Here is a 23386-nt window from a genome sequence, read left to right as displayed (position 1 = left end):
TTTGTTTTCATTTGTTCTAGAAAATTCTTGGCCCCCCCTTGCCCTCTCCCCCCCAGACCACGGCCCCCCGAGGCCATGCTGCCTCCCACGTTTCTCCCTGTGCTTCAGCACCTCTGACCTGTCCCCCACCTCCCAACTCCCTCCTGGCATGTTTCTGATCCACTGCCAAATTCACAGGTGGTGGTCTTATTTTTGGTTTTTGTAAGATGCAGCTTTTCCTTTGGTTTGTCTTGCAGTCTGACAGCCTTTTGCCCTCCTGGATACAGTGCTAGGTCTTCCTGTGCGCTTCTGGTCTCTGTCCTTGTGGGGGTGTCTGGTTCCTACAGCCCACGTGGTGGGCTTTCTCATTTGTCTCCATATTCGTTGTCTGGATGCTGCATTTGAGAAATTGCGTGTGCAGGTGACCTGAGGCCGCAGATGAGCTGGACGGTAGGACCTTTGTTTGCCCTTTCCAGGCACTGTGGGCAGGTGGTAGCAATCTGGAAACTCTCGGACCCACATCTGCTTGGGGGTCTCTGGACTGCCTGCAAGAGGTGCTCTCTCCCCCCTGGGGGCAGCCTTCCAGGTCTGTCAGGTGCATACCTTTGTCAGGACCAAGCTTTGGGTCTTGTTGTGGCTGGAGGCTAGGGACAGCATGCTCGGGTCCTCTGGTAGTCGGGACACCCTTGTTCGGAGGCACCCCTGGTGCTAGCCTCACCTCTGGGAGTGGAGGCGGTGACATTCCACCTGCTGCATGGAGAAGGGCCTTGGGGTCCAGGCAGGGAGGAGTGGCAGCGGAGACTCTGGGCGCGTGGGCTCTCAGTGCAGGTAGCTGTAAGCCAGCAGACCCACTAGGGGCCCAGACGTGGGTGTAGGGGAACAGACTGCAGCCAGGAGGGCGGGGTTGTCTCTTGGACAGGAGAGCCAGTGTGGCAGGCGTGGGCCAGATACTGTCCAGCTCAGGTTCTGCAAGAAATACCACAGAGCAGAGCAGAGCAGCTCCCACAGCAGAAATTAGTCCACACGGTTCTGAAGGCAGGAGGTCTGGGGCCAGGTGCCAGCGATTCAGGCCCTGGTTTGCACCGGACAGACATTCACCTCACGTGTCTCTTCTCTTGACGACACTCATGCCCTCGTGGGGACTCAGTCTCATGACCCAATTGCCTCTGTGGCCCTACTGGTAATATCTTCATGTTGAGGAACAGGGCTTCAACATGCAAATTTTGGGGACACAGACGTTCAGTCCGTAGCATAAATGTTTGGTCTGAGATGTTCATTAGATTCCAGAGGAGATGGATCTTCAAGGCTGGCACCCAGTGGAAAGTCCTCAGAGGGTGGGGGTGGGGGGGCGCGTATGAATCTGTATGAGGTCAGCGAGGGAGCGGGTGTAGACCAAGGCCCCACTGGAGCTGTGGGGTGTCCTGTTGTTAGGAGGACGGGGAGCAGAGCCACTGGGAAGTAGGCCGAGCTGGAAGAGCACATCACAGTAGGTCATCAGTGGTGTGAGCCACGTGGTCACATAGGTGGAGGACGTGTTGGTCACTCGGTTCCCAACAAGCATGTCAGTGAGCTGTGGGGAGACAGCTGCAGAGGGGAGGGGGCTGGAGGTGCATACCCACAGCCCTGGGTGACAGGGGTCTGGAGGAGGTGGGCGGGGGCGCCAGCAGGTGGAGAGAGACCAAGGGCCACTTTCTCTGAGGACAAGGAAGAGGGAGCGGGGGCAGTGGAGCCCCTAGCAGTGGCTTGGAGAGGAGGACCGTGTCTGTGTCATTGGGAGCCTTGCTGGCCTGGCCCCACGTCATACTCAGCTGTGCAGAGTGGAGGGGGACGTGTGTCCATGCTCCGGCCGCTCCTGGGTTCTCCTTGGACCCAGGAGCTGGGCCTGGTTACAAGCTGGTCATCCCTTCCTTTGATCCCAGGCTGAGCCTGCACTTGCTGGACTTACCGGGGACGGGTTATCTGGGTGCCCCTCTGGTTGGTGAGGGTGGGGAGGTGCATGCCGGGGACAGGCACTGGCAAAGGAGCCAGTTAATGTGGCTGTGTGGTACCCCTGGGGGACAAGGCCCTCTGATCATCTGGTGGCAGCGCCGTCACCGGATGCCACAGCATGTCCGGGCAGCACCTGCTCGCTGAAAGCTCATCTCTGGCTTCGTGTGCTTCCCTTTTAGCCACCCCTTCAGTGTGAAGCTGCTTGCGCTTTGTAAGGAGGAAATCAAGAAGTCCAAGGACGTGCAGAAACTGCGGTCTAGCGTTGCGGTGTAAGTTCCGAGTTCCCCGCTGTGATGGTAAAAGGAAGGGTGGTCGGGAGGCAGAGACTCGGACTTCATCTTCGTCTCAGTGTGTCTGGAGTTGGTGCTCTGACATCTGTGGAGAACAGCCTGTGTCTGTCGCTGGGGTCAGTCCTGACGGCCTCCCGGGAGGGGCTGTGCCTCGTTTTGGGGAGCGTCCTCACATGCGGCAGGTTTTCACAGAAGTGGACCTGGTTCTCCCACCGAAGCTGGAGGTCGGTGTTGTTGCAGGTTCTGTGGGATGGTGCAGTTCCCGGGCAACGTGAGGAGGAAGGTGCTCCTGCAGCTGTGCCTTCTGCTCTGCCACCCGTTCCCTGTGGTGAGTGTTCGCGCCACCGCTCCAGGGCCCTTCCGTGGTGGCGCTGCGGCCCTGGCCTCTGCAGGGTGTGCGAGGGGGCCCTGTGCGAGGGGACCCTCACACCCTCACTCACACACCACCTGCCCAGGTCAGCTGTCCTGCAAATTCCATTTTCCACTGGCTAAAAAAACACTTCAAATAATCTAAATGTGTGATTTTCCTAAAAGGTACAAGTGACATTTATACCTAACACATTGGCTCTCAAAGTGGGGTCTGGCCTGGACCCGGCTGCAGCAACCCCCCAGCAGAAATGCAGGTTCTCAGGCTGCCCAGCCTGCTGAGTAACCCTGGGGTGGGCCCCGGGGGTTCTGAGACCATCCCGCCCCATGAGCGGAGTTGCCGGTGGGCGGATAGGTAGGAAAGCAGGTGAGACAGTTTCCCTGATGAGGGGCAGGTTTTCCATGAAGCATTTTAGTCAGAGCAAGGTGGCCTGGCTTCTCCCTGATGAGGCTGCCCTGGGGGCAGCAGCCTGCGGGGTCGCCTGTGCAGCTGTGGCCAGGGTTTCCTGAGCCAGGATCCCAGGTCACCTCCTTACTTTTAACAGCCTGCATGGTGCCCACGCAGGTCTCAGGTTCCACTGGGACCCAGGGTCGGCTCCCTGGTCAGGGTCCCATCACTCTGGGTTCTCATGGGCCTTTCCCGCCTGCTGACGTGCTCCATCCTGCCCAGATCCGGAAGACCACGGCTAGCCAGGTGTACGAGATGCTGCTCACCTACGGTGACATCATGGGTGAGGACGTCCTTGATGAGGTCATGACTGTGCTGGGCACCACGGCCTGGTGAGTGCGAGGCCCCTTCCCGTCTTCCTGCCGGGTTAGGGGCGGCATCTCAGTGCTTGGGGATGTCCAGACCTCCCTTCCTGTCCCCGAGGCCTCCCCCACAAACCCTCTGAAGCGACAGGGAAAGCAAGGGTCCTGGCCCTCGACGCCTCTGCTCTGAAGAGGTGGTGACCTTGTGTCTGCCCACAGGTCCCCGCTGATACCCAAGGGGCTGGGCAGGCCCCCTGGACACAGGGCGGGGAGGGGGCGCCTCCTGTTCAGGTGGGAAGATGTTCAAAGTGCAAAGGTGGGTGGTTCTGACCACTGGTTTGTTTCTCATTGGGCTCCTTTCGTTGACTAGTAACGTCACAGGCTCTTGGTGCTGATGGGGTCACTTCAGGAATGACTCCCCTGCCCCTGAATGGCAGCGTCAGGAGTGCCAAGAAGGGAGTGGTACAGGACGCTATTTACCGTCTGTGGGGACGCGCTTACATGGTGGCCCTGGCGGGAGGCCGTGGTCGAACATCAGGAAGGCTGGAACAGGTGCCCCCTGTCCCCAACATCCAGTTCTTTCCTGGGGCACCCAGGGCCATTGGCTTCTCCTGGGTCCCTCAAGGCAGAGCTGGGCCCCAGACTTGTTTCCGGTGCAGTGTCCTGTAGTGTCTGCTGGCTTTCAGACCTGATGCATTGGGACGGCAGGGTTGAAGACGTGTGAGGAATGGGGGCCAGGGCTAATGGAGGAGGGCACACGGGCAGCATGTCTGAGAGCAGGAGGGTACAGCCTGGGGGCGCACTGGGTAACGAGTCCCAATAGACATATGGGGGATACCAGCTACAGTCCAGGCACACGCTCAGCTGCGGGTGCACCCCTACAAGGCGACCCCTCCCCTCCCCTCCCCTCCCCACCCATCTTGGAGAGGTCAGGTGGTGGCCCCTGGAGGCACCAGTGTTAAGGGGCCTTTGTGCCGATGGTGGACTGGGCTCTGTTAGGGTCCCTGCGCTCACATCAGCAGGTGAGGACACGCATAATGTGTTTGTGTGCGTTTCCCTCGAGATTGTGATGTTCCTAAGAGGGCTGAGCTGTGCACAGAGCCTCAGGGCCCAGCTCCCTGGCTGGGGTGTGGACAGAAAAGGGCCTTTGGTTCCAGGGCTTCCTCAAGGTTCTCAGGGAGACATTTATCTCGGGGATGAGGGAGTTCAGTGAACGTCTTTGCGGGAGCTGCTCATGAAAGCTCCAGAATAGAAAACATGGGTGCCCTCGCTCTTTGAGCACTGGGCTGCTGACCCGACCCCATTCCCCAGGGCCCGCTCTCTTCGGCGTCTGTGGAGAGAGTTGTGGTTCTTCCTGCGGAGCGCGCGGCCATGTGGTCAACTTCACGAACGCACAGGCACCTTGCAGATGCGATTCTAAAACAGCCTGGAAGGGGGGCCTGGTGCTGAAGCACCCCGTTGCTCCTTCCTCCCCACGTGGGGCACACAGGGCTCTTTCCCCACAACCCAGGAGCTTTCTGTTGAGGGAAATTCCAAAAGATTTTACAATAATTATTTTTTTATTCTAAAAGAAAAAGATAATTTCATCTTTATTTTTATGAAAGTGATAAACAGCTTTCAGGGGGTCAAGTAAAACTTTAAAAACCCACCTACCCCACCTTTCTTGAGTCTCGGCATTTCTGGAAGTCTGGGGGCCACCTGTCTGGGACCACGCCTCCCTGTGGGGCGCCCCCTCTTGGGGGCTCTCCTCCATAGTTTCCCCATAAGGGTGCCAGGAGCAAGGGCTGTGCATCACCCACACCCGAGCGAGGGTTTGCCTGGTGCCGTTTTCCCTGGTCCCCCCCCCCTCCCCGAAAACTAAGATGCTGGGGTTCTGTGCACCCAGCGCACAGTTGCCTGAGAGTTTATGGCTCGTGACAGGCTTAACTGCAAACCAACCGTCCCCGCTGCTAAAGCTGCTCTTGCCCTCTCTTCCCCAGGGACGCAGAGCTCCCGCTCGTGAGAGTCCAGCGGAACCGCCTGTGTGACCTCCTTGGTGTGCCCAGACCTCAGCTGGTCCCCAAGGTAACCGCATGGCCCTTGGCCCTGTGAGACCCGGGGGCCCTTCCCACGCGAGCCAGCATTCTGAGCTCGAGTCTGGAACGTTCTGGGTTGTACTGACCGGCTGGTGTGTTTCCCCACCCTGCCGGCCCCTCGTGTGCTTTGCCAGCTCCTCCTCATAGGCTCCTGCCTGCCTTGTCCCCACCAGGCACGTGTCAGGTGTGTCCTGTGGGCACGACATCCAGGACAGGCCCTCTGCCTGGCAGGTGGCCGTCCTGTGCTGCCAGCCCTCAGCGGAGTTGGCAGTGACCGAGCTCGCTCCTCTCACATGAGGTCCTCGGTGCTGCTGTCTGGTTTCCACCATCACCACCCCCCCCCAGACACTTGTCCTGCCTGGGGACTTTGTCACCCCCAGAGTCTCTGGGGCTGCCCAGTGAGGTGTCAGTCTTTTCCATGGTGTTGGTGTGTGCACAGTAGATGCAGTTTTCTGAGCTCGCAGGGCCCCAAGCTGTCCTTCCAGGTTCTGCGTGGCTGTTGGGAGATTGTAGGCTCTTGCGTGTGTGCTTGCAGGGGATCAGGGTGGACTCAGGCTGTGGGCTCCACTGGAGCTCAAGTGTAGGGCACACCCGCATGTTCCGTGAATGCTGGGCTCAGAGGCGGTTCCTCAGCCCCACGGTGCTCCTGATCCTGCCTCGCTGGCCGTATTCCCCTGGACCTGGGTTGGACCCTGACTGCTTCTGAGCTTTTACCGAGCAAGAACATCCATGCAGAAGTGAGCCTTGTCCAGCTTTGTGCACACGAGGGACGAGCACCTGGCTCAAGGGTGGAGCCTCCTGGGCTGGCTGCTGGCGGCACGTGCTGCTGCTGGGCTGGAGGGTTGCTGCCTCAGGTGCTGGCGGGCAGGTTCCAGAACGTGCTTGCGTTGCATGTGCTGTGCGTTGTTGTGATTGTTGGCGTGTGCGTCCCCTTCTGTGCTTTTTCTGGGCTGTCTGATGCATATGGGCTCTGGACTTGCATCTGCAGGATCTCCCCCTCTGGGGGCAGCTTTCTCATCCCTAGGTTTCATAGGTTCCAACTTAACCCTTTCTTCCCTATTGTTTCATGGGCCTGTTTAAGGTCTTTACCGATTCTAAGGTTGTGTCTCCTCGGTGTGTCTTAAAGCTTTATTGTTTCGTCTCCTACATTTAGATTTGAGGCCACTCTGGACTGGCGTTTGCATGTGGTGCTGGGGAAAGGCCAGCAGATGTGTCTTCCGTGCGCAGTCCATGCAGCTCCATTCTGGCCAGTGTCACCGTGGCTAAAGTTGGGCCACACGTGGGGCTCTCCTCTTGGAGAGAGGAGAGAGAGGCGAGACCTCTTGGGTCCTCTGTCCTCCATGACCTCTGTCTGTAAGCCAGACACAGGAGGGTCTTGTGGGATGTTGTCGTGCTCACGTGAGTCCGTCTCCAGTTCTGTTTTTCTAAGACCATCTTGACTCTTGGCTCTTAGGGTTTCAGAAACCCCTGCAGAACAGTCTCATCAATTTGCACCACGGAACCAGCCGGGCATTCGGCTGAGGGTGGCTCGGAGCCTGTGGGTCCACCTGGCAAGGACAGATGTCTGTGGTGCTGAGGCTTGCAGCCTTGAGCACACAGGAGCGCTTTGTGCTTTATGGATTTGGGAGAAGGGATGCCACACTGTTCGTAGCTGTCCCACAGCTCCTGGAATTCTATTTGTTTTTCCATTCTTTTCTCTCTTGGCATTTCAACTTGGGAAGTTTCTGTCGACCAATCTTCAGGTTGATGGATTCTCTCTCTGACGACGTCTAGTCTTCATTTCTGTTACTGTGTGTCTGATTTCTGGCACTTCCTTTGATTCTTTCTTAGACTTTCCACTTGTGCTTTCACTGCCCGTCTGTCCTTGGTGGCAGAGCTCCTGGCACATTAACGATAGTTGTTTTAAACCCCATCTGGTCATTCCAACTCTGCACGTCTAAGTCTGGTTTTGATCTTGCTACCATCTTCCCCAACTGCTTTTTCTTGCCTCTTAGCACGTTTTGTAAGTTTTTCTTGAAAGCCAGACACGTTGTGCCGGTAACAGGAACTGAGGCAAGTGGGGCTCAGGTCTGTGAAGGTCTGTCTGTCCGGCAGGGGCCCCTGTGTGTTTGGTACCGCGGCAGCCTCTAGAGCTTTGAACTTCCCCAGCACGTTGCGTCCCTGCACTGTCCCCCTCCGAGGATTGGTGTCTAGGTGCTCTGTGAGAGCGGACCCATGGCTGTGACCCTGGCATCCTGCAGGAGAGGTGGCAGGATGTGGGGCAGTTTGCAGTCATCTGAGCAAACCTCAGCCTTGGTGGGCTCCCCGCCGTCCCCCTGCAGGTACCATGGGCTCCGGTCTGTCCCCTGGAGAGGAGACCCTCGTGCTGGAGACGCCCGGGTGCGACTCACAGCAGTCACCTGCCAGAGTGCAGGGGGCTTTCCAGGTTTATGACCAGGTGAACCTGCGGGCTCCCCCCAAGATGGCACCCCCAGAGTCTTGCCCTCCTGCTAGCTCACACGGCCTCCGGCAGCTTGTCGAGTCGGCACTTAGGCGTGCCTTCCGCTCTGTGGTGAGCTCCAGCAGCCTCTGCTCCAGGCAAAGTCTGCGTTTGTCCAGTACAGCGTTGGGGGGGTTCCACGGATGAGGCTGTGAACATGCAGCTGTTGCCCGAATGCCCTCAGGCTTCCCAAACCTGCCTGCCCGCTCCTCGTTCTGACGTCTCGGCATTGCGGTACATTGCAAGTGACCTTACAGTCACTTGGAAATACTCTGCCTGTAAGAATGCTCTGTGCCCTCAGGTCTGCTTTGTCTGATGGTAATGCGGCCACACTGGATTTTTGGTTGTCGTTGACACGTTTTCCTTTGTGTTTTCTTACATTTAAGCAGATCGCTTATAAATGATAATTAGGTCTTATCTGTTTTTAATCTACTTCAATTATCTCAACTCGTTGGAGTATTTTGTGTCCTTCTATGTAACGTGATTACGATTCAGTTGTGTTTACGGCTGCCATCTTTGATTCTCGTCTGATCTCACAGTTTTCCTGCCGGTCTGCCAGTGAGGACCGTGGGAGCCCGGCGGTGTGAAGGGGGGGTGGCGCCAGCCGCCGTCCCAGCACGTGACCCCCTGCCAGCCTTCCGAGCAGCCTCTTTCCTGTGTCCTGTCAGCTTTTCAGTCTTTCATCCTCTGGGCACCTGGAATCACGCTGTTATTTCTGGGATGGTTTTCCTGCTCCCTCTGGTGCCACGTGGTGCCTGTCTTCTCTCAGGCCCCCCGTTGGCACCGTGAGGGGTGGGGACGGCAGGCCAAGCACAACATTGGCTTTCCAACTAAATGTGCCGTTTATGCTTTTATCAGGAAAATCTGACACACAGGTAGATGAAAACGGGGGGCAGAGTACCGGGGACCTCCCCACTGCTACCCAGGTCGTGTCGGCCACGGGGCTCGGGGGGGGGGGCGGTACTGACCTTGTGCTGTGTCCCCCACAGCCTGGCACCCGCTGAGGCCCCCTGCCCACCCAGCAGAGGGGAGGAGCCCGATGATGGTCAGCACGAGACACCTGGACACGGCGCTGAGGGACCTGGAGATCGTCACCACAGCAGTGGCTGTTCCTCACACGTGTCCTGGGGTGTTGGTGCTTTTGTCTTCATGTCCCTGGGAACCCCCATCTATAAAATCATGTCCTAAGCAGTTCTGTGTCTCTGTGTCTGACACTGATGGGGGGGGGGTGTGCAGGGGGTGGCCCCGGGTGGCCAGGCCCAGGTGCCAAGTTCCTCCTCTCCTGTCCCCTTCTCCGTTGTCATGCCCAGTGCACGTGGGCATTGCATGTGGTTACCAACCGCTCGCAGTTTTGTGTAACCAAAGAATCCTGCCTGAGATGGGCTGTAACCCCACAGGAGAGGCTTGTGGTAGCTAGTTAGGAACCTGACAGAGAGGTAGGTGTGTGGCTACACCAGCATCTGCCATGGGCGGACAACCCACCAAAGTGTACTTCTAGGATACCGGGTTCTCTGGTGCCATGTGGGGAAGTTCCCCAGTTGATTCCTTTGTTCCTGAAAAAGTGTCTCTTTCTAATTGCCCAGAGCAGACCTAACCTAAAGGCCAGTGAGGCTGATGTGCACGAAGGTTCACCACCTCAGGGCTCACACGGCCTTGTATGCTGTCTCATGCCGGCCCGGACGTGGCATAACGGGTGCTGCCACCCACATCTGAGGCGAAGGTGGTGGCTGTGCTGTGGTCGGGGCCATGAACCGAGGACGGACAGTGTCTGGGCTGGGGAATGAGCTGCCCCCGCGGGTGTGTGTGGCAGTGGGGGCCGAGGGAGCCGATGGGTCCTGGCAGACCCTGGTTGCTGCTTCCTTCACAGGGAGTGGTTTTCTTGCCTGGCCTAAGCTGCTGACTTGTGGGAGCGTTTACCTTCAGTGGGCTACACCTCTCAGACCCCCCTGAAAAAGAAAGTCTGGTGTTAACTTTGTGGATTAACTTGTATTTTATTCAAACCTTAAAACATGCTTGCCTCTCAAAAATAAGTAGGGAGCTCTCCATTTTAGATGGAAGACTAGTCAGAGATCCCTCGGCTGGTGGGGGTCACACACCAGGGTCCCAGAGGACTGAGGGGGGGGATGGTACCCGCAGAGCAGTGTCTGGACCTCAGCTACAGAAAGCCAAGCAAGCCGCTTCTGAGAAACAATACAATGAACTGTTTTTAGTGTCTTTTAAAAAATCCACAAGATTCAGGTGTGCTTAGGTGGCTCAGTTGTTGGGCATCCGCCTTCGGCTCAGGTCGTGATCCCAGGGTCCTGGGATCGAGCCCCGCGTTGGGCTCCCTGCTCAGCGGGAAGCCTGCTTCTCCCTCTCCCACTCCCCCTGCTTGTGTTCCCTCTCTCACTCTGTCAAATAAATAAAGAAAATCTTAAAAATAAATACTAAAAATCCACAAGACTCCAAAGAGAAGCCCTTTTGGAGACCTGGAGCTGGGCGAGCTCACCACAGACCCAACACTGCACAGCTCTCCCTCGCCACCACTGGCCAGACTGCAGCCCGAGCGAAACCACCTGACCCGCTGGCTGCACACGGCCCCGCGCCTCTGCTCGCCCTCAGCCACGTCAGCTCCTGTTGGTCACTCTCGCTCTGACCAGGTTGCAGCTGCAGTTTCCGGAGGGCCCCCAGGCCCAGGTGGTAGATCTAGGAGAGAGGAGCCCCACACATTCACAGCTTAGAGTGTAGCCAGAAGCAGACCTGTTAGCACAACCAGTGCCCGGGAGCAGCATGCAGTGGGCAGCGTGTGGGGCTGCCGTGGAGGAGCCGTGCAGTAGGTGGGCACCAGACAGAGAAAAGCACCTTGTGGCTCCAGAAAGGAAAGAGCTGGGTGAGTTTGAGGAGGAGCAAGAAGCCAGGGTGCCTGGAACAGAATGTGCACGGGGAGCTGGGAGGGGCCACGTGCACACAGCCACATGCCAGACACAAAACCGAACCTCCCCGTGAGCAGGCACTGGGTCCTGAGCATCCGTGTCTGTTGAGCCTGAGACACGTAGGGAAGTCTCATTTCAGTGGCAGTGTGGGGGTAGGACAGAAGGCCCACGCGGAGTTGGGACCCCGGGTGGCTGCGCCCTCAGCAGTAGCACGGATGAAAATGAGGGGACAGCACCCCGTCACCGTCTCCCCTGGAGCTGGGTGGGAGAGGGAGTCTCCTGGAGGTCCGCCTGGAGGAACCTGTGCAGTTCTCAAAACTAACCCGGAAAATGTGCTCAAACTGCCGCCCCAACCAGTGGTGCTCCCAGGGAGTGGGCAGAAGAGGCAGAAACCTCTCTGGAAGTGTGCAGGCTCATCTCTCTGCACAGAATGGAAAGAACCCAAACCCACGCTCCAGAAAGGTCACAAAATACACAAACGGAATCACTAGCAAGACTTAATGGAAGCAGACACCAAAAGACTGAGATGTTGGTAATATCAGCCACAAATTTGTTTTAGAAAGTGCTAGAAAGTATTAGGAGATTGGGGGGGGGAAAGCTCCCTGAATGGATTTAAACAACCAACTAGACACAGCTGAAGAAATTATCCGGAAAAATAGAAGAGACCGCAGAAAGAATTTGGTGTGTACAGAGAGTCATGGGGCTCGTTCCCAGATGATGGAGCCCACAGACCCCTCGCAGGGGTAGGAGCACACCCCACATGCGCGGCTGCAGCGCTGCCCAGCCCCTAACCGCAGGGGCCTCCCGCTGTGCGAGGGAAAGGAACGGTCCCCGTGGCAGAACCGCGAACGTGGGAAAGCCATCACCGAAGAAAGAGTCACGTCCAGATGACACAGGCCTCGGATGCATAGCTAGGTTTTTAGCCTTAGCACTGCTGGCACCTGGGGCTGAATAATTCCGGGTTTTTTTGGAGGGGGAGGGAGAGGGGCAGAGGGAGAGAGAATCTCAAGTAGACTCCATGCTGAGCACGGAGCCTGATGTGGGGCTCGATTTCACCATCCAGAGATCATGACCTGAGCTGAAGCCAAGAGTCGGGACGTTCAACCGATGGTACCGCTTAGGCGCCGCTGGGCTGAACTAGTCTTCAGCAACATCCCAGATGCCGGTAGCAAAGCCCCTTCCACACTCGCACAACAAAACTACCGCCAGATGTTGCTAGATTTTTGGGGGCGGGTTCAGCCCTACTGGGAGACACTGCTGGTGAATGAAGTGTGGGTGGGAAATGGTCCCGGCTGAGCAGCTCCAGTGCAGGGGGGGGTATGCTGAGCAAACAGGAGCAAGCAGCAGGTACACAGGATGAACAGTGTTTAAAGCAAGCAGGATCTGAAAAACGGACAAGAGTGGCAGGAAGTATTCAGTATAAAAACAAAGGTGCTTGTAAGGGACGCTGAGTGCTGAAGCAGGATGCCGGGTCCTCCTGCCTCGGAGCAGCTCCTCCTGCACTTTTACTTGGAACGCAGACCTGGCTTCTCATTCTGACTCCTGCGAGCCCCACCATGAGGCCGCTCTGGGTTACTGGAGCCCACTCGGGACCCTTGCCTTGTTCGTTCGAGCCCTTACCACAGGGTTCCTGCCAGCACCGTCACCCCTGCATCCGGAACAAGTCCCTGATGACACAGTATCAGTGGCCTTGTTGTTTGGGTCCTGAGACAGGCAAAGGGGAGCCGGCTCCACGTCACCCGTGGTTGCTCACGGCTGATGGCGTTTGCTCTCGGCCGGGTTGAGCACTGGGGTTCCCAGGCCTGGGAGACTCAAGGTGCCAGAACGCCCACAAACACGACACCCTGCCCACAGCCCGCAGCGGCCAGTTCAGGAAGCCACGCAGTAACCCTGTAGCCAGCGGTCCGAAACAGCCAGGACACTGTCGATAACTGCCGGCTTCCCTGACTCACCCCTCCCGCAACCGGGGACCCACCAGAGGGGACCAGACATGTTCCCCTGACCAACCATGAGAACGGCACTGGGCCACTGGAGCCCCCTTTCCCACGCCCTCAAGCTTCTGCCATCCCCATGGGACCAGCTGATGCCTGTCCTGCCAGCTCAGAGCACACAGCCTCTGTTCTCAGTCGCCGGTCTGTATTTCCACATCATGAACCAAGTCAGACCCAGAAACTGGGCCCCGGGTTTGCCCAACATCGACAGAATCAAACGTCCACCACGGCGGGACCCGAGCACCCAGCAGCTGTTGTCCTCGTGGCAGAGGTGTCTGTCAGGAGCGTGAGCTAACGACCTCCTGGCACGACAGACGCCACGTGCTGGGCAGTGGTGGTGCCCCCAGGGGCAGGGGAGTGTATGCGCTGCACACACGGTCAGGGACACACGCCCCTCAGGCTGTGGGCTCACAGCTCTGCCTTTTGCTGCATGTAAACCATGTCCTGGTTAAAAACACACTCACACACATGCCCTGCAGGTGAAGGGCCAGCCCCATAAGGAAGGGGGTTTGCTGGGCATCTGGTACACCTCCCACCTCACATGTTCCCCCTCAGGGCCATGAGCCACCCCTCCTTAGCACCCTCAATCCCACGTACCTGGGGGCAGCTGCCCTGGGCCCGTCAGCTGAAGTGAAGGAAGTCCCGGCCTTCCTGCAGGTGCAGTGACCTCAGGTTGTTTTCAAATGCACCCCCGGTGAGGTCCTGTGGGAGGAACAGCATGTCTGGCTTGATCCAAGCCTCCCCCAGCCCGCCCTGGGACCCCCAGAGGCCCTCCCGAGGGGGCCTGGGGTGGAGTCGCCTGTGGCTACCTGTCAGGTGGTCCACAATGAACTTCTCTGTTGAGAGGGGCTGGAGATGGGGGGCGGGTGGGGACATTGTGAGAAGTGGGCCACAATGTCCTGCTGGTCATCAATGGAAGGGAGGGAGGGAGGAGTGGGGAGGTCCCCTGAGGCATACACACCCCCCAGCTCAAACCTGGTGCCTCCCTGCAAAAGGTAGCTGACAGAGGGACTAAGGGAAGGAAATGAGCCCCACGGGCAGCTCTGCTTCACCCATCTGTCCTGGGCACACCAGCTTTGCTCTTTGTGCCTCGTCCTGGGGCCCCCATGACACCCCTGCCTCCCTTTGCAGGGGCCTGGACCCAGACTCGAAGTGTCAACAGACCCCTTCCTGCCCCTCGCTTATAGGCACGGGGACACGCCACAGGGGGACACGCCGCAGGGGGACACGCCACACGGGGACACGATGAATGCTTCCTGCTCAATTAAAAGACGACAGCAGAGTCAGATGACACCAGTGGGTTTATATGGAATAATGGACAAAATGTATTATGTAAAAAAAAAAAAAAAGCAAAATACAGAAAAGATACGTATACTATGCTGCCATTGGTTTAAAAAACCATGCAAACACTTATGTTTGTGCCTCTAGGCACCTCTCCGAGGATACAGTGGGTGACGGGAAAGGAAGCTCACTTCCCACCCAAAGCCTGCCCTCCAGGAAGGGTTTGCACTGGGGGCAGGGCTTCTAGTTCCCGGCAGTTTTTGGTCCCAGAGAAATAGACCCTTAACCGAGCTCATCTCCTCTGACAAATTATGTATAATTTGTACAGAACTTAAATTTTCATTTTAAATTAAATTTTCCATGTGGCCTCCTAGTTATTGTCCAGTTTCCCTGGGAACTTGGAACTGTGCTTATCTTGGCTTTAAACAGGCTTGTTCCTTTTAGGAAACTGCTTTCACGCTAGAAAACCCAGTCAGGTGGGCACATGCTGCAGAGAGGTAGACAGGTGGGTCCGTGTCACCCCCTCCCCTGGAGTGCAGATGGGACTGGCCACTGCACACAGCCAAGGAAGGGGTGGGAGGCCACTTGTGTGAATTGGTGACACATCATCATGTCTTCTGTCTCGCTAGCAGACCCTGCCCCTTGCCGGCTTTGAGAGAATATGCTGCCACGTAGTGGGGGCCACATGGCAAGGAAGAGCCAGTGAAGCACTGAGACCCTTGGTCCAAAACCCTAAGGGTCCGGCTTCGGCCAACTGTCATGATAACACGGAGGCAGACCCTGCTCAAGGCGAGCCTCCCCATGCAACTGCGTCATAGCTAAGCACCTCACCAGCAGCTTCATGAGGGGCCCTGAGGCCTCGCCTGTGGCGTCTGGGTTTCTGAACCACAGCAACTGCGAGGTAAGAAATGGTGGCACGCCTGGGTGGCTCAGTCGGTTAAGAGTCCTCTTGGTTTCGGCTCAGGTCATGATCTCAGGGTCGTGAGACTGAGCCGCGTGTAGGACTCCCTGCTCAGCGGGGAGCCTGAGATTCTCTCCCCCTGCCCCCACCATGTGTGCGCTCTCTAAATTTAAAAATCTAAAAAAGTGTGTATTGTATGAGGCTAGCTCATGGTAATTTATTATGTGATGGTTCAAGCAGAACACAACTTCAGGGTGACGTCACCCAAGTTAAAACCAGATAAATTGGACTTAATCAAAATTAAGTACTTTTGTACATCAAAGGACCCCATCAAGAAAGTAAAAAGAGAACGTGCAGAACGGGAGGTGTTTGTACCGCGTCTAGAACATACAAAGAACTGTTATGGCTTCATAAGACAAAACCCAGATAAAAAATGGGCAAAGGACCTGCACAGACATTTCTCCAAAGACGATACCCACACGGCCAACAAGCAGATGAAAGGACCCCTGCATCGCTGGGTGTTAGGGAAACGCAACATCATCACCTCGAGTGACTACGCGTGGAGACGCTGGTGCCCTCGTGCGGCGGGTGGGAGCATAAAATGGTGCAACCATTGTGGAAAACTGGCGGTTCCCAAAATGTGGTTACCCTGTGACCCCGCACGTCCTCTCCCAGGCACACGTTCACACGGAGCTACACATGAACGCTCCAGGCTGCACTGCTCTAACTGCCCAGTGGGCTTGTTCTTTGCTGACAGTTTCGCCACCTTGGCCTTAGAAGTTGGTCACCTGCTGCTGTGGAATGAGCCCCCACCAGCGGAGCAGCCTGCGACGACACTCTCACCGTTCCATGGGGCTGGATCGCGGGCCCGGCCCTGGCCCAGGGGCCCCGAATGAGTCTGCCTCACGGCCAGCCCGGACAGCCTGTGCTCACCTCTGCTCTCCCACAGTTGGGGGGCTTCCCCAAAGTGGCCCCATAGCAAAGGGCAGAGTCCAGCCTCTCGAAGCTGTGCCTCCTGCCCTGCCTGGGGCCCTTCTCGGGCAACTGCCCCTGCCCAACCAATGTCCGCGTTCTGGGGTCAGAGCCTGGCGGGGTCGCCCTCTGGGGGGGCACTGTCCTGCCTGGCCCCCTGCACAGACACGGTGGGCAGCTCAGTAAAGTCCAGTCAGTGCCAAAGAGGTTGGGGTCTTAACCAGCCACCAATGAAGAGGGATGCTCCCCTCCCTGCCTCCCTTCACAGGTTTGTTCTAGTCCTGCTGCGTGCAGCCCTACGTCTCTGAGCCCAAGGCTGGACGCAGTGGCGGGCAGGCGTGTCCTGCGGTCTCCTCCCTGATGGTGACAGACTGCCTCCCTGCTGCAAAAGCTGCCGCCTCCATGAAGGCTTCCGGTGTCTGGTGACTGAGGTTCCAGCCCAATCTCACGGTTGGAAGCTGGTGAAGTGGCCGCGTGTGTCTCCACCTGCGTGTTTCCCCCACAGCCCCCAGCAGCAAGCACAGGGCCCTTGCCACCCGTCGGCCACCATCCCCTCTGGGGGACCCACTGGGGCAGGGCTGAGCCAAACTGGCCCCCGCAGTTGGGACCCCAAAGTAAAAGAAGACACTTTATATTTGTAGGAGTGTGTATACACGAGAATGTCTTTCTGACCATGAAGAATGATTTCCTAAACAGGACACTAAAAGTGTTCGTTGTAAGGAAAAGGTTGATGAATGCCGCTGCATTAAAAGTAACTTTATCTGGGGCGCCTGGGGGGCTCAGGCGTTGAGCGTCTGCCTTCAGCTCAGGTCATGGTCTCAGGGTCCTGGGATCAAGTCCCGCATCGGGCTCCCTGCTCAGCGGGGTGTCTGCTTCTCCCTCTGCCCCTCCCCCTGCTTGTGCTCACTCTCTCTCTCAAATAAATCAATCTTAAAAAAAACTTTTTCTGGAAGAACCTGTGAAAAGGCAAGTCTCATGTGGGAAAAAATATTTGCCACTCCAACCGAGGAACAACTGGCACCAGAGTGTGCAGAGCTCCTGGAAATTACAAGGCCAGAGGCGCCCAAGGGCACCACCCATCTGAGCCCTTGTCCAGCGGGACAGGCTGGGATGAGCCCTCGCGTGGCCTCACGAAGACGTGTGTGTGGAGGGCACCTTCCGAGACCCTTCACATCTGCTCCAAAGTCACAGGAACGTCACAGCCATGCCCCGTCGCCAGGCCGGAAATGAGGAATTCAGTCATCTGGCCACAGGCCAGCCTGACACGGGCAAAGCAGACCGGCCTCGTGCCGTGTGACCCCAATGGGGAGCTGAGAAGCGGGTGCAGCACAGCCCGGCACCCATGCCCCTGTGACCTCAAGGGAAAAGGCAAGGATATGGGGGGAAAGTCTCTGGACGGCCCTGGGGGCGGAGGCTGTGGTGCTTGGTCAGAGGTGCTTCTTTGCGACGCTTTTACTGCCCACAGCCCCTCGTCTCTGCCGGAGCATCTGATGAGCCCCCAGAATGTGCTCCAGGTCTGGCACTTAGCAAGTTTCCAAAAAATGTTGCTCTTACAGAAATGCAGCCCATTTTTTGAGGGCACCATGGTGGCTTCTTCTAACACCTGGGCAGCCTCCCGCCGTAGTGTACAGCTCAAGACAGGTGGCCCAAACCAAGGGCATGGATGTCTGGCTGCATGTCAGACGTCCGCGATCCCACAATTAGGGGCCTGTACCAGCCACACGGTTGTGTGAGCCCTGCCGTGGCCGTGGCTGACACTTACCAGCTTCACGCAGATGACGAAGGGTGGCCGGGCAGCTCGGAAGTGCAGGATTGGAACCCGAGGCTTAGGCCTTTCCTGAGAAACAAGAGGTGTTGTGGGCTGGGGTTCGTGCTAGTCTCCCGGGACGCCCTGCCGTGCTGGGCCTGCACGTGCTGACAGGGCAGCTGGACCAACCCCTTACCCCTGCCCAGCTCCAAGGTGCACGGCAGACACACAGACCTGGGCCAGGCGGGGACACAGGCCACTCTGGGGCCCGAGACCCCTAGGAGATGGGGGCCACTGCTTCTGGGCCTGGCAGCTGTCCAGGCACAGGCGGCCTTCCCAAGGAGCAGGGCTCTGGGCAGTGGCCCCTCTGTGTCCCCGGGGACAGAGCTAGGGGTGGTGTGAGCAACCCATGTGCGACCAAGGCCCTCCCGGGGTCCTGGGTCCCACACACCTGAGAGTCCTCGTGGCAATAGAAGCCCTTCCTGATCTTGTTCTCGTCCACGTCACAGAAGGCAACCACCTGGGGGGGGGGGGCACAGGACACCAGCCTCAGGGACGGGGGACCCGGGGGGACAGAGCTGCTGGGCGGGATGGAGGGGGGCCCACCTTGCGTCGTGTCCCAGCTGCCAGGCTGCGGTAAAGCCGGCGGCCCTGCCTGCCCGCGTTCCAGATGGTGAAAGCTGCCCAGTGCGGCAGGACCCGTTCTTCCAGGAAGCGGACACGGTGGGTCCAGATGGTGGTCCTGGGGGGGAATGGGGCGGGTGAACCGGGTGGGCAGGGCCTCTAGCTGCGCCCAGACCTTCCTCCCCACCCAGCCCTGGGCACAGCAGGGCATGTTCTGGGGACCTCCTCTCTCCAGAGCTCAGGAGGTACTGGCTGGATAAATGAATGAGGGAATGAACAAACGAACCTCGGCCGCACTGCCTCACCCACCCTCGCAGCCCCACGTGGACCCTAGGATGTGCTGTCCTCACGTCCATGTACTCAGGGGCCTTGAGGGACGCCAGGCACAGACTCTGGGGAGCCTGAGGGGGATGCAGCCACCCCGATGTCAGGTGAGCTCAGGTGAGCCGTCTCACGGCTCCGCTTCCTGCAGAAGCTGCCCAGACCGCCAGGCGTTCTGACAGCTGGGCCGTGGGCGCACCGGGGCTGGCGGGCGAGTAGCTCCCCGATCCTGGCCATTAGCGCTTCCAGAGCATCCCACGAGCTCCAGACACTCCAGCCCATGGCCAGGCGCGCGCAGCTCTGGCAACACCCAAGAAGTGGAAGAAGTTTAAGGACAAAGGACCAGGGATCGTGCACGTGAGTTCTGGTAAATGGGAAATCCTGAGGACAAGGAAGGGACAGGGAGCTTCAGACAGTCACTGCTAACGGTTTTCGCCTTTCAAGCGGAGGACGTGCTTGGACAGCCTGTGTCAGGAAGCACTGTGTGGGGTCCGCCCCGGGGGATGTGTGCCACACGCAGCTCAGCAGCGGCGGCTTCTCCTGTCCCCAGCCCTGATGGAGTTCTGTCAGCACAGGGTCGTGCCACCTTTCGAGTAATTCCTTCTGTTTAAACAGTCCGTGCTCCTCGGTGTGAGGTGCAGACTGAAGGAAATGCCCATCACAATGTCTCGAGGTGTCTGTGGACGAGACCAAGGGAAAGACGGGCCCCAGTCCAGACCCCAGGAGCTCAGGCGCCCGCTGGGGGGGGTGCAGGGCCTGCTCTGAAGACACTGGTAGGTGATGAGCCGACATAATTTAGAAATGGCCACAAACACACCTGCTTTGTGGGCCGCAAAGCTCTTCCTGCCGCCGGTCCTGTTCCTGCTCAGGAATGCCATCTTTCCCGGTGCTTTTAAGTTCTGACCCAATCGGGAAGACTCCTCGATAGTCTGCTTACTTGCTGCAGGGCAGCAGTGTCCCCCCAGCAGGGGCTGTGGCGAGTGGAGCGGTTTCCCCAAGCCCACAGATGTGGGCCCTGTGCCCTGGTCCCCCGGCCCCCTGGTGGCCGTGGCCCCCGAGGCAGAATGGGGGGTGTGCCGGCCAGGCTGGAGTCAGCCCTGCTCCGCAAGCAGGACGGCAGAAAGGCCTTGGGAGGAGGTGGCCTGGAGACAGGTGGCACCCTGAGGTCACACATGAAGGGGCAACCGTGAGGCTGGACAGAAAAGCGGTTTTCGGGGAGAAAGGCAGAATGCTACCATGGACATAACGTTTTTAAACAGGTAATGCATATTGTTCAGGGAGACACCGCACACACCCCGGACGGCGCTGGCCTTGCTGAGGGGCTGGGAAAGGCAGCTGGACGCAGGACTTCAGTCCTCGGTGTCTCTGTCTCTGGATGTCTTAAGTATTTTGTAATGAATGATGTAAATGCTGACCATTCTTGGTTTAAAACAGAAAGAACAACAACCAGGGAGTGCTTTCACAGGAGGGCTTCTGGGCAGAGTTTGAAGAAATTCAATTCTCAACAAGCCTGAAGGTATAATTAAAGCTCATTACTCTGTGAGGTTTTGCCACTCACAGCACAAAGATTTTAATCCAATACAGAAACTACATGAGATCACTTCTTTTGTGTTGTGGGTGGCAAAGCCTCACACTGCAAAATAGAAAGAAACCGCTCAACATAAAAGAGACTGATCCCATGCAAACAAGATGCAGACTTGTGGGGACAAAGCCCAGTGGCCTGTGGCCTGGTCCTTCCTGGACACACAGGCTTCTGCCACAGCACGGGCCACCACCACTTCCTACAAAGAGATCCCTTCAATTTGTCTCCAAAGAATCTAACATGAGAACACACAGACAGGAACATTCATGATGATGACGACAGAGGAGGTCCCCGAAGTCCCACACCTCACAGATCTAATTTCTCTCTGGTCTATCAGCCAACACGGGTTCTAATTTTCTATGAGCGCACACTTGCTGGAATTCCTCTATGGACTAGTTGTCCTGACGAGCGGCGGAGACGAATCCCGCCTGTTGGAGTGCTTCGTGTGAGCGGAATCCCACAACATGCATGCCCGTGTGCCTTGCTGCTTTAGGAAGCAAACTGCTTTGGCATTCACCCCTCTCTCAATGCTGAGCGGCATTCCATCACAACCTCCATTCACTTGATGGACACTTGGGTGGCTCCCAGTTCTTGGCAATATTAATAGTGATACGTTGAATGTTTTCACTTCTCATGCATTAAACACCTAGACACGGAATTGGGAGGTCACGGGGGTATTAATTTAATAAAAAAGTGCCAGTTTTCCAGAGAGGGATGTACCATTTAAGTCCTGGGAACAGTGTGTGACCATTCTGCTAGATCCACACCCTTGCCACCATTTGGAATTGGCACATATTAATTTTAGCCCTCCTGCTGGGTGTGTGGTGGGTTTATATTATTTACATATTACATATTGTTTCGTGAAATGTGTTATGAAGTATTTGCCTATTTTTATGACATTGTCTTTGTTGTTGGGGTTCCTTACGTGCCTCTTACTTGGTTCTCCTTCAGACACATGGATTGTGAATATCCCCATTCAGTCTGCAGTGTGCCACTCATGTTCTTAATGGTGTCTTTTTATGAACAAATGTTTTTAATTTTGATAAAGTCCACTTTATCACTTTTTCAATGGTTGACAATTCTCACGTCCTTGCTGCTAAGTTTTTGCTGACCACAAAGTTGTGACGGTGTTCCGTTTCCCTCCAGAAGCTTTTCTATTCCAGTCGTTTCTAGGTTTGTATCAAAGATCCAACTAGAACGAGCGTTTCTAGACGGCACGAGACTCTCGTTCTTTCCTTTCCCACGTGGGTAGTGGTTCCACTTGTTGAAAGTATCTTCCTTTTCCACTAAATGCCTTTGGAGACTGTTGAAAATCAACCTATCGTACAATTTTCAATGTATTTCTGGATTCTCCATTTCCCTGGTCTCTCTTGATGCTTTTGCTGTGTTTCCTGGGAACTGTGAGTCCTCAAAGTTTACTCTTTTCAAGGTTGTTGAGGTTATTCTGGGTCCTTTAATTTTCCACGTGAATTTAAGAATCAGGTTATCAATTTCTGCAAAGAAGTTCAGTCCACAGCTCAGTTTGGGGAGAACTGGTATCAAAGTCACCAAATCTTCCAACCCATGAAGGTGGCGTCCCTCACTCCCTGTTACGGGTTTTCTTTAATTTCCCTCTGCACTTTCTTGTAGTTTCCAGAGGACATACGCACCTTGTCACATTTACCCACAAGTATTTTATTTTTGACGCCATCATACGTTTCTTAACTGCTATTTTTAGTTGTTCATTGCAAGTGTGTAGATTGTGTGCTTTAGTGAAGTCCACAAATTTTGACATACCATTTTAATTTCATGTTAAATTTTTTTTTTATTTCCTTTGTGATTTTTTTCCCTTGGTTGCTTAATTTCCAAATATTTTAGATTTTTAAGATGTGTTAATGACTTCTAATTTAATTCTATGTGGTTATAAAACATACTTTGATGATTTTAATCATTTGAAATGTATTCAGAATTGTCTGTCTTGCACCTTAAAGGAATGTATTCTGCAGCTGAGTGTCATGTTCTGTAAATGCCAGTCAGGTCAAGGGGTTAATTCCAGTCCTCTGCACCTTGCAGAATTCCCCTGCTTCTCTCAGACACTGAGATGGGCTTGAAAACCTCCAACTGTAATTGTGGAGGTAATTTGTAATTTGTCTACTTCTGTCTGGTTTTGTTCACGCACTTGGGAGGCTGATGAGATGTACACGCACACATCTGGGACTGCTTTGTCCTCCTGTGACGGGGCCTTTACCCCGTGGTGCAAATCACACTCGCACTGAGTCAGCTTCATGACAACAAACCCCAAACAATGATGCTCCATAAAGCTACTGTATAAAAGTTCAGATTTAACAGTAAATAACCAAAATCAAGTTCTTTGGCTGAAAGCTGGAAAACAAAGCAGCTGAATTTCAACACACATGCAAATGTCCGAGGACCTACTGAGTCAATCTGGGGACCCCCAATGACGTCGCACAAACCGGCACCCCGCCTCTCAGTGTAGGTGGACGTCAGACCTCCCCAAACAGAGGCTGCCCAGCTGAGAAGCCACAACCTCCTGAGGGGTCTCACGCCCTCCAGGGAAACACAGCCAACCCCACCTCCGGAAGATGAATGTGCACCCTTCCTTCCCGTTCCCAAAAGTGAGCAGTGTTACAACCGCAAGGCACCAAGGGATCACACGTTTGTAATGGTAAGAAACACGCGACATGCACGCACAGTTCAAGCTGAAGAAATAAGAACACACCCCTGCCTCCGTGTTCCACACCTGCCGCCCCTGCCGTGCGCTCCAAGTGCACACCGGCTACTGGGGACCTGGGGGCTGGGCAAGTGGCAGAGGAGGGAGAGAGGGAGCGGGCAGGCCCCCTTGGTGGGGATGGAGAGGGCACACTGAGGCACCAGTAACCAAGTCAGATGCGCACCCGGCATACCTCACAGCAGTGGAGAGCAAGACTTCAAAGGCACATCTGCATGTGAGGCCTACCTCGCTGTAGAAAAGCGAACAGACATACAGCCTTCATCCTGGGAATCCTGTCCACGGCCCTGAGACAGCTTCCCCCATGAAGGCCACAGGCTCTGCACACCCACACCTGCCATGCTCCCAGATTTCCTGCCTTGTGGTAGAGACCTGACCCAGGTGACCTGTGTCTGCCCC

General features: G+C 56.2%; 2 protein-coding genes across 13 annotated transcripts in view; one reads left to right on the top strand and one right to left on the bottom strand.

The window, feature by feature from the left end:
- The window catches only part of TBCD (tubulin folding cofactor D), a 160919-nt gene extending 151800 nt beyond the window's left edge, over nt 1-9119 (top strand). For all 3 annotated transcript variants that reach the window (XM_028112398.2, XM_028112396.2, XM_028112397.2), the window contains 5 exons: nt 2148-2237; nt 2499-2586; nt 3295-3404; nt 5354-5438; nt 8918-9119. In XM_028112398.2, coding sequence (XP_027968199.1) covers nt 2148-2237; nt 2499-2586; nt 3295-3404; nt 5354-5438; nt 8918-8932 — 388 coding nt within the window. In that variant the 3' untranslated portion in view covers nt 8933-9119. The remainder of the gene's footprint in view (nt 1-2147; nt 2238-2498; nt 2587-3294; nt 3405-5353; nt 5439-8917) is intronic.
- The window catches only part of QTGAL (queuosine-tRNA galactosyltransferase), a 96515-nt gene continuing 77425 nt past the window's right edge, over nt 4297-23386 (bottom strand). For 6 of the 10 annotated variants that reach the window (XM_088028078.1, XM_028112404.2, XM_028112405.2 and 3 more), the window contains 4 exons: nt 18339-18474; nt 18184-18252; nt 17748-17822; nt 9895-13533 (listed from right to left, as the gene is read on the bottom strand). In XM_088028078.1, the coding sequence (XP_087884204.1) occupies nt 13453-13533; nt 17748-17822; nt 18184-18252; nt 18339-18474 (361 nt within the window). In that variant the 3' untranslated portion in view covers nt 9895-13452. Of the gene's footprint in view, nt 9875-9894; nt 13534-17747; nt 17823-18183; nt 18253-18338; nt 18475-23386 lie in introns of those variants that run through there. The other 4 variants (XM_028112401.2, XM_088028079.1, XM_028112400.2 and 1 more) reach the window with 4 other exon arrangements.

The sequence above is a fragment of the Eumetopias jubatus genome, unplaced genomic scaffold (assembly GCF_037043125.1).
Source record: "Eumetopias jubatus isolate StellerSeaLion01/CBP00866 unplaced genomic scaffold, mEumJub1_p1.0 scaffold_10, whole genome shotgun sequence".
Lineage (NCBI taxonomy): Eukaryota > Metazoa > Chordata > Mammalia > Carnivora > Otariidae > Eumetopias > Eumetopias jubatus.
The sequence above is the reverse complement of the archived record's forward strand: the minus strand, read 5'-3'. Positions and strand labels throughout refer to the sequence as shown.